The sequence below is a fragment of the Oncorhynchus tshawytscha genome, linkage group LG07 (genome assembly GCF_018296145.1).
Source record: "Oncorhynchus tshawytscha isolate Ot180627B linkage group LG07, Otsh_v2.0, whole genome shotgun sequence".
In the NCBI taxonomy this organism is placed as follows: domain Eukaryota; kingdom Metazoa; phylum Chordata; class Actinopteri; order Salmoniformes; family Salmonidae; genus Oncorhynchus; species Oncorhynchus tshawytscha.
In genome coordinates this window covers 77,059,559-77,070,833 of record NC_056435.1, presented here as the reverse complement: position 1 = coordinate 77,070,833, position 11,275 = coordinate 77,059,559, and the positions used below count along the sequence as shown (strand labels likewise).

At 35.2% G+C, this 11,275-nt stretch overlaps 1 protein-coding gene across 1 annotated transcript in view; it reads left to right on the top strand.

Moving 5' to 3' along the window:
- Positions 1-4,191: 4,191 nt before the first annotated feature.
- Positions 4,192-11,275, top strand: part of cfap92 (cilia and flagella associated protein 92 (putative)) — a gene marked incomplete at its 5' end in the record, with an annotated part of 48,882 nt that continues 41,798 nt past the window's right edge. The window contains 2 exons of the mRNA XM_024405814.2: positions 4,192-4,386; positions 5,868-6,004. Of these exons, the coding sequence (XP_024261582.2) occupies positions 4,192-4,386; positions 5,868-6,004 (332 nt within the window). The remainder of the gene's footprint in view (positions 4,387-5,867; positions 6,005-11,275) is intronic.

The following is an 11,275-nucleotide window of genomic DNA, read 5'->3' as shown; positions in this document are numbered from 1 at the left end:
CATAGAGACTCTCCAGACAGTAAGATACATATAGACTCTCCATACAGTAAGATACATATAGACTCTCCAGACAGTAAGATACATAGATACTCTCCATACAGTAAGATACATAGACTCTCCATACAGTAAGATACATAGAGACTCTCCATACAGTAAGATACATATAGACTCTCCAGACAGTAAGATACATAGATACTCTCCATACAGTAAGATACATAGACTCTCCATACAGTAAGATACATAGAGACTCTCCAGACAGTAAGATACATATAGACTCTCCAGACAGTAAGATACATAGATACTCTCCATACAGTAAGATACATAGACTCTCCATACAGTAAGATACATAGAGACTCTCCAGACAGTAAGATACATAGACTCTCCATACAGTAAGATACATAGACTCTCCAGACAGTAAGATACATAGACTCTCCAGACAGTAAGATACATAGACTCTCCATACAGTAAGATCCATAGAGACTCTCCAGACAGTAAGATACATAGAGACTCTCCAGACAGTAAGATACATATAGACTCTCCATACAGTAAGATACATATAGACTCTCCATACAGTAAGATACATAGATACTCTCCAGAGAGTAAGATACATAGAGACTCTCCATACAGTAAGATACATAGACTCTCCAGACAGTAAGATACATAGAGACTCTCCAGACAGTAAGATACATAGACTCCCCATACAGTAAGATCCATAGAGACTCTCCAGACAGTAAGATACATAGAGACTCTCCAGACAGTAAGATACATAGACTCTCCATACAGTAAGATACATAGAGACTCTCCATACAGTAAGATACATAGAGACTCTCCATACAGTAAGATACATAGAGACTCTCCAGACAGTAAGATACATAGACTCTCCATACAGTAAGATACATAGAGACTCTCCATACAGTAAGATACATAGAGACTCTCCATACAGTAAGATACATATAGACTCTCCAGACAGTAAGATACATAGATACTCTCCATACAGTAAGATACATAGAGACTCTCCATACAGTAAGATACATAGAGACTCTCCAGACAGTAAGATACATAGACTCTCCATACAGTAAGATACATAGAGACTCTCCATACAGTAAGATACATAGAGACTCTCCAGACAGTAAGATACATAGACTCTCCAGACAGTAAGATACATAGAGACTCTCCAGACAGTAAGATACATATAGACTCTCCAGACAGTAAGATACATAGAGACTCTCCAGACAGTAAGATACATATAGACTCTCCATACAGTAAGATACATAGATACTCTTCAGACAGTAAGATACATAGATACTCTCCAGACAGTAAGATACATAGAGACTCTCCATACAGTAAGATACATAGACTCTCCAGACAGTAAGATACATAGAGACTCTCCAGACAGTAAGATACATAGACTCTCCATACAGTAAGATCCATAGAGACTCTCCAGACAGTAAGATACATAGAGACTCTCCAGACAGTAAGATACATATAGACTCTCCATACAGTAAGATACATAGACTCTCCAGACAGTAAGATACATAGACTCTCCATACAGTAAGATACATAGAGACTCTCCAGACAGTAAGATACATAGAGACTCTCCAGACAGTAAGATACATAGACTCTCCATACAGTAAGATACATAGAGACTCTCCAGACAGTAAGATACATAGAGACTCTCCAGACAGTAAGATACATATAGACTCTCCATACAGTAAGATACATAGATACTCTTCAGACAGTAAGATACATAGATACTCTCCAGACAGTAAGATACATAGAGACTCTCCATACAGTAAGATACATAGACTCTCCAGACAGTAAGATACATAGAGACTCTCCAGACAGTAAGATACATAGACTCTCCATACAGTAAGATACATAGAGACTCTCCAGACAGTAAGATACATAGAGACTCTCCAGACAGTAAGATACATATAGACTCTCCATACAGTAAGATACATAGACTCTCCAGACAGTAAGATACATAGACTCTCCATACAGTAAGATACATAGAGACTCTCCAGACAGTAAGATACATAGAGACTCTCCAGACAGTAAGATACATAGATACTCTTCATACAGTAAGATACATAGACTCTCCAGACAGTAAGATACATAGATACTCTCCATACATTAAGATACATAGACTCTCCAGACAGTAAGATACATAGAGACTCTCCAGACAGTAAGATACATAGACTCTCCATACAGTAAGATCCATAGAGACTCTCCATACAGTAAGATACATAGATACTCTTCAGACAGTAAGATACATAGATACTCTCCAGACAGTAAGATACATAGAGACTCTCCATACAGTAAGATACATAGACTCTCCAGACAGTAAGATACATAGATACTCTCCATACAGTAAGATACATAGAGACTCTCCATACAGTAAGATACATAGAGACTCTCCATACAGTAAGATACATAGACTCTCCATACAGTAAGATACATAGAGACTCTCCATACAGTAATATACATAGAGACTCTCCAGACAGTAAGATACATAGATACTCTCCATACAGTAAGATACATAGAGACTCTCCATACAGTAAGATACATAGAGACTCTCCAGACAGTAAGATACATAGACTCTCCATACAGTAAGATACATAGAGACTCTCCATACAGTAAGATACATAGACTCTCCAGACAGTAAGATACATAGAGACTCTCCAGACAGTAAGATACATATAGACTCTCCATACAGTAAGATACATAGATACTCTTCAGACAGTAAGATACATAGATACTCTCCAGACAGTAAGATACATAGAGACTCTCCATACAGTAAGATACATAGAGACTCTCCAGACAGTAAGATACATAGACTCTCCATACAGTAAGATACATAGAGACTCTCCAGACAGTAAGATACATAGACTCTCCATACAGTAAGATACATAGAGACTCTCCAGACAGTAAGATACATAGACTCTCCAGACAGTAAGATACATATAGACTCTCCATACAGTAAGATACATAGAGACTCTCCATACAGTAAGATACATAGATACTCTCCATACAGTAAGATACATAGAGACTCTCCATACAGTAAGATACATAGATACTCTCCATACAGTAAGATACATAGAGACTCTCCATACAGTAAGATACATAGATACTCTCCATACAGTAAGATACATAGAGACTCTCCATACAGTAAGATACATAGACTCTCCAGACAGTAAGATACATAGAGACTCTCCAGACAGTAAGATACATAGATACTCTCCATACAGTAAGATACATAGACTCTCCAGACAGTAAGATACATAGAGACTCTCCAGACAGTAAGATACATAGATACTCTCCATACAGTAAGATACATAGAGACTCTCCATACAGTAAGATACATAGACTCTCCAGACAGTAAGATACATAGAGACTCTCCAGACAGTAAGATACATAGATACTCTCCATACAGTAAGATACATAGACTCTCCAGACAGTAAGATACATAGAGACTCTCCAGACAGTAAGATACATAGATACTCTCCATACAGTAAGATACATAGACTCTCCAGACAGTAAGATACATAGAGACTCTCCAGACAGTAAGATACATAGATACTCTCCATACAGTAAGATACATGGAGACTCTCCATACAGTAAGATACATAGACTCTCCAGACAGTAAGATACATAGAGACTCTCCAGACAGTAAGATACATAGAGACTCTCCAGACAGTAAGATACATAGAGACTCTCCAGACAGTAAGATACATAGACTCTCCAGACAGTAAGATACATAGACTCTCCATACAGTAAGATACATAGAGACTCTCCATACAGTAAAATACATATAGACTCTCCATACAGTAAGATACATAGAGACTCTCCATACAGTAAGATACATAGAGACTCTCCAGACAGTAAGATACATAGACTCTCCATACAGTAAGATACATAGACTCTCCATACAGTAAGATACATAGAGACTCTCCAGACAGTAAGATACATAGACTCTCCATACAGTAAGATACATAGACTCTCCATACAGTAAGATACATAGAGACTCTCCAGACAGTAAGATACATAGAGACTCTCCAGACAGTAAGATACATAGATACTCTTTAGACAGTAAGATACATAGAGACTCTCCAGACAGTAAGGTACATAGAGACTCTCCATACAGTAAGATGTTATAGATACATGTAAAGTGTGATGTTAATGTGGTTTCAGGTTAACAGGCGGTGAGGAGGACCAGGTGATGGTTCTCTATAACTCTGGTCTGAGTTTCTCTAAGCGTCTATATACCCGTCTGGGTGTCAGCTTTACTCCCGTCCACCTACACCAACCCCTGGAGACCATCATGAGACAACCTCTGGTCTATGTCAGAGACATGGTGCCTCATACCTGCTTCCAGGCCATGTCACGGTACTACACCTGTCTGTCTGTCTGTCTGTCTGTTACACCTGTTTGTCTGTCTGTCTGTCTGTCTGTCTATATGTCTGTCTGTTACACCTGTCTGTCTGTTTGTCTGTCTGTCAGACAGATGTCCGTTTGTCTGTCTATTACATCTGTTTGACTGTCTGTCCATTACACCGGTCTGTCTGTTACACCTATTTTTCTGTCTGTCTGTCTGTCTGTCTGTCTGTCTGTCTGTCTGTCTGTCTGTCTGTCTGTCTGTCTGTCTGTCTGTCTGTCTGTCTGTTACACTTGTTTGTTTGTCTGTCCGTCTGTTACTTACATCTGTCTGTCTCTGTCTGTCTTTAACCTCCAACCCGTGGTTGTATGCTCAGCCCTGTGGTTGTATGCTCAGCCCTGCTGATGTGTATGTGTTATATATTATGAATATATATTTTAAATGTAACCTTCATTTCACTAGGCAAGTCAGTTAAGAACAAATCCTTATTTACAATGACGGCCTACCCCGGCCAAACCCGGACGACGCTGGGCCAATTGTGCGCTATGAGAGTCCCAATTACAGCCGGATGTGATACAGCCTGGATTCGAACCAGGGACTGTAGTGACGCTTCTTGCACTGAGATGCAGTGCCTTAGACCGCTGCGTCTGTGTGTGTGTAACTGTTTAACTGTACTAGAATGCTTAAAAGGCCGCAATTCTTTTTTACGGTTTTACGGTCTTTTTTATGGTTATGGTTGTATATGGTTAATATAGTTGTATGTGGTTAATATAGTTGTATATGATTCTCTAGGTTGAGCCTGCTGATAGTATGTGTTATGGTTGTATATGGTTAATATATTTGTATATGGTTAATATAGTTGTATGTGGTTAATATAGTTGTATGTGGTTAATATAGTTGTATATGATTCTTCAGGTTGAGCCTGCTGATAGTATGTGTTATGGTTGTATATGGTTAATATAGTTGTATATGGTTAATATAGTTGTTTATGATTCTTCAGGTTGAGCCTGCTGATAGTATGTGTTATGGTTGTATATGGTTAATATAGTTGTATGTGGTTAATATAGTTGTTTATGGTTAATATAGTTGTATATGGTTAATATAGTTGTTTATGATTCTTCAGGTTGAGCCTGCTGATAGTATGTGTTATGGTTGTATATGGTTAATATAGTTGTATGTGGTTAATATAGTTGTTTATGGTTAATATAGTTGTATATGGTTAATATAGTTGTATATGGTTAATATAGTTGTATGTGGTTAATATAGTTGTTTATGATTCTTCTGGTTGGGCTTGCTGATAGTATGTGTTATGGTTGTATATGGTTAATATAGTTGTTTATGATTCTTCAGGTTGAGCCTGCTGGTAGTATGTGTTATGGTTGTATATGGTTAATATAGTTGTATATGGTTAATATAGTTGTATGTGGTTAATATAGTTGTATGTGGTTAATATAGTTGTATATGGTTAATATAGTTGTTTATGATTCTTCAGGTTGAGCCTGCTGGTCCAGCTGAGGAAGATGAAGGACGTTGTCCAGAACAATCTGTTCCCGTCGGCTGAGATGGTCCTCTCCATGACCAAGGAGTTTGGAGTGGTGCACCCTGGGAGGTGGCAGCAGAGGCTGCTGGGTAGTGGTGCAGCAGAGGCTGATGTGTTGTCACACCATGGCTCAGAGAACACACAATGCCACGTGGATACACACAATGCTCCCTATTTACAGCGGAAACATTACCTCTCCAACCAGCAGATGAACAAACTCACCAAAGATTTTATACAGGTTGTGGTGTCTTGTGTTATGTTACGCTATACTATCCCTGTTTATGCTATGTTATGTTATTCTATTTTTGTTATTTTATGTTATGTTATGCTACATTATGCTATACTAATCAATATTATGTTGTGCTATATTATATTATGCTATATTATGTTATATTATGCTATGCTAATCGCAATTATGTTATGCTATATTATTCTATTTTATATTCTGTTATGCAATATTATGCTATATTATGCTATATTATGTTATATTATGCTCTGTTATGCTATATGATGTTACGCTGTATTATGTTATATTATTATATTATGCTATGCTATATTATATTATGTTATGCTATATTATGTTATGCTCTGTTATGAAATGCTATATTATATTATGCTATGTTATGCAATCTTATGCTATATTATGTTATGCTGTATTATGTATTATTATATTATGCTGTGATAATCGCTATTATGTTATGTTATGCTATATTATGTTATATTATGTTATGCTGTATTATGTATAATTACATTATGCTATATTATGTTATATTATGCTGTATTATATTATGCTCTATTATGTTATGTTATGCTATATTATGTTATGTTATGCTATATTATGTATTATTATATTTTGCCTTATTATGTTATATTATGCTATATTATGTTATGCTATATTATGTTATGCTGTATTTTGTTATATTATGCTATATTATGTTATGTTATGCTGTATTATGTATTATTATATTATGCTAAATTATGTTATGTATTGCTATATTATGTTATATTATGTTATGCTATATTATGTTATATTATGTTATGCTATATTATGTTATATTATATTATGCTGTATTATGTAATATTTTGCTATAATATGTTATATTATGTTATGCTATATTATGTTATGCTATATTATGTATTATTATATTATGCTATATTATGTTATGTTATACTATATTATGTTATATTATGTTATGCTGTATTATGTATTATTATATTATGCTATGCTATATTATGTTATGTTATGCTATATTATGTTATATTATGTTATGTTATGCTATATTATGCTATATTATGTTATGCTGTATTATGTATTATTATATTATGCTATACTATGTTATATTATGTTATGCTGTATTATGTATTATTATATTATGCTATACTATGTTATATTATGTTATGCTGTATTATGTATAATTACATTATGCTGTGCTATATTATCTTCTTAGGGCTGAAATCCCGTTAATGGGATCGATATGACAACAACCAGTGATAGTGCATGGCGCTATTTTCAAAACAACAAAAATCTCATAAATCTCATAAAATTCCTCAAGCATACACGTATTTTACACAATTTCAAAGATAAAATTCTCATTAATCCATCCACAGTGTCTGATTTCAACAAGGCTTTACAGCGAAAGCACCACAAACGATTATGTTAGGTCACCACCAAGTCACAGAAAAACACAGCCATTTTTCCAGCCAAAGAGAGGAGTCACAAAAATCAGAAATAGAGATAAATTAATCACTCACCTTTGATGATCTTCATCAGATGACACTCATAGGACTTCATGTTACACAATACATGTGTGTTTTGTTCGATAAAGTGCATATTTATATATTACATCGAAATTTACATTGGCGCATTATGTTCAGTAGTTCTAAAACATGCGGTTGTTTTGCAGAGCCACATCAATTTACAGAAATACTCATCATAAATGTTGATGAAAATACAAGTGTTATACATGGAATTAGAAATATACAGTGCCTTGCGAAAGTATTCGGCCCCCTTGAACTTTGCGACCTTTTGCCACATTTCAGGCTTCAAACATAAAGATATAAAAAAGGATCTCTGAATGATCCAATGTTGACCTAAATGACTAATGATGATAAATACAATCCACCTGTGTGTAATCAAGTCTCCGTATAAATGCACCTGCACTGTGATAGTCTCAGAGGTCCGTTAAAAGCGCAGAGAGCATCATGAAGAACAAGGAACACACCAGGCATTCAGAGATTCAGAGATTCAGAGATCCTCACTGAACTTCTGGAGAGAGTTTGCTGCACTGAAAGTAAAGGGGCTGAATAATTTTGCACGCCCAATTTTTCAGTTTTTGATTTGTTAAAAAAGTTTGAAATATCCAATAAATGTCGTTCCACTTCATGATTGTGTCCCACTTGTTGTTGATTCTTCACAAAAAAATACAGTTTTATATCTTTATGTTTGAAGCCTGAAATGTGGCAAAAGGTCGCAAAGTTCAAGGGGGCCGAATACTTTCGCAAGGCACTGTACTTCTCCTTAATACAACCATTGTGTCAGATTTCAACAAAACTTTACGGAAAAAGCAAACCATGCAATAATCTGAGAACAGCGTTCAGACAACAAAGCAGTCAAAACGATATCCGCCATATTGTGTAGTCAACATTAGTCAGAAATAGCATTATAAATATTGACTTACCTTTGATGATCTTCATCAGAATGCACTCCCAGGATTCACAGTTCCACAATAAATGTTTAATTTGTTTGATGGTATCCATTTATGTCCAAATAGATCCTTTTATTAGTGCGTTAGTTAGTGCGTAAGCATATCCAAAGTCATGAAGCGCGGTCACTAGCAGCAGACGAAAAGTCAAAAAGTTCCGTTACAGACCATAGAAACATGTCAAACGATTTATAGAATCAATCTTTAGGATGTTTTTAACATAAATCTTCAATAATGTTCCAACTGGAGAATTCCATTGTCTGTAGAGAAGCAATGGAACAGAGCTCGCTCTCACGTGAGCGCGAGAGACTGATCTCGAGGCTGCTGCCAGACCTCTGACTCATTCCCCTCTCATTCGGCCCAAATTCACAGTAGAAGCATCAAACAAGTTTCTAAAGACTGTTGACATCTAGTGGAAGCCATAGAAAGTGCAACATAACCAATATCCCACTGCATCTTCGATAGGGGCTGAGTTGAAAATCGACCAACCTCAGATTTCCCACTTCCTGTTTGGATTTTTTTGTCAGATTTTTGCCTGCCATATGAGTTCTGTTATACTCACAGACATCATTCAAACAGTGTTAGAAACTTCAGAGTGTTTTCTATCCAAACGTACTAATAATATGCATATATTAGCAACTGGGACCGAGTAGCAGGCAGTTCACTCTGGTCACCTTATTCATCCAAGCTACTCAATACTGCCCCCAGCCATAAGAAGATGTATGCTCTGTTATGCTATGCTATATTATGTTATGCTATATTATGTTATCATATGCTATATTATGTTATGCTGTATTATGTTATTTTATGCTATATTATGCTCTGCTATATTATGTTATGCTATATTATGCTATTTTATGCTATATTATGCTATGCTATATTATGTTATGCTATATTATGCTATGCTATATTATGCTATGCTATATTATGTTATGCTATATTATGCTATGCTATATTATGCTATGCTATATTATGTTATGCTATATTATGCTATGCTATATTATGTTATGCTATATTATGTTATGCTATATTATGCTATTATTTGCTATATTATGTTATGCTATGTTATGCTGTATTATGTTATTATATGCTATATTATGCTCTGCTATATTATGTTATGCTAAATAATGTTATGCCATATTATGCAATTCTATATTATGCTATATGCTATATTATGCTATATTATGTTATACTATAGTATGTTATGCTATGTTATGTTAAGCTATATAATGCTATGCTGTATTATGTTATATTATGCTATATAATGGTATGCTATATTATGTTATGCTGTATTATGTTATATTATATAATGTTATGCTATGTTATGTTATATTATGCTATATTATATTATGCTGTATTATATTATATTATGCTATATTATATTATGCTATATTATATTATATTATGCTATATTATGTTATGCTATATAATGTTATGCTGTATTATATTATATTATGCTATATTATGTTATGCTATATAATGTTAAATTATGCTATATTATGTTATGCTATATAATGTTATGCTGTATTATATTATATTATGCTATATTATGTTATGCTATATAATGCTATGCTGTATTATGTTATATTATGCTATATTATGTTATGCTATATAATGCTATGCTGTATTATGTAATCTTATGTTACGCAATTATGTACAGTATAGCCTGGTACAAGATCTCCATATGCTATGCTGGTTATATTATGCTATATTAGTTAGCTATATAAGAGCTGTGTTATATTAGAGGGTTAGAGCTATATAATGCTAGTATTATGTAATCTTATGTAGATTATGTACAGTAAGCCTGTGTGTGTGTGTGTGTGTGTGTGTGTGTGTGTGTGTGTGTGTGTGTGTGTGTGTGTGTGTGTGTGTGTGTGTGTGTTTGGAAGAGAGTGTGTGAAGGAAAGAAAATGATCATCAGAGGAGTTGGTACATCAAGGTCTGAACCAGGCTAATAGTGATTAAATAATTGCCCTGTCGCGTGATCTGTTTGTGCTGTCTTGCCAAATGCTATGGACACAATTTGGTCTCAGAGCAAAATATATACTTAAATATTTGCGCCACTCCATTTAGTATGATATGTTACTCTACGTTACATTACATTGGCCTACCAATGCAATAGCAATCGTAAAATACTGTGCACTCGGAAAGTTCAGACCCCTTGACTTTTTCCACTATGTTAGCCTTAATATTAATATAAAATGGATAAAATAGTTTTCCCCGCTCATCAATCTAAATACAATACCCCATAATGACGAAGCAAAAACAGTAAAAAAAAAAAAGGAAAAAGGAAAAAGGAAAGATTACATTTACATAAGTATTCAGACCCTTAACTTTGTTGTAATTCCCCACCCTCCTTTCGGAAAAGCTGACCACGACTCCATTTTGTTGATCCCTGCCTACAGACAGAAACTAAAACAAGAAGTTCCCGCGCTGAGGTCTGTCCAACGCTGGTCCGACCAATCTGATTCCACACTCCAAGAATGCTTCCATCACGTGGACTGGGATATGTTCCGTATTGCGTCAGACAACAACATTGACGAATACGCTGATTCGGTGAGCGAGTTCATTAGAACGTGCGTTGAAGATGTCGTTCCCATTAAAACATTCCCAAACCAGAAACCGTGGATTGATGGCAGCATTCGCGTGAAACTGAAA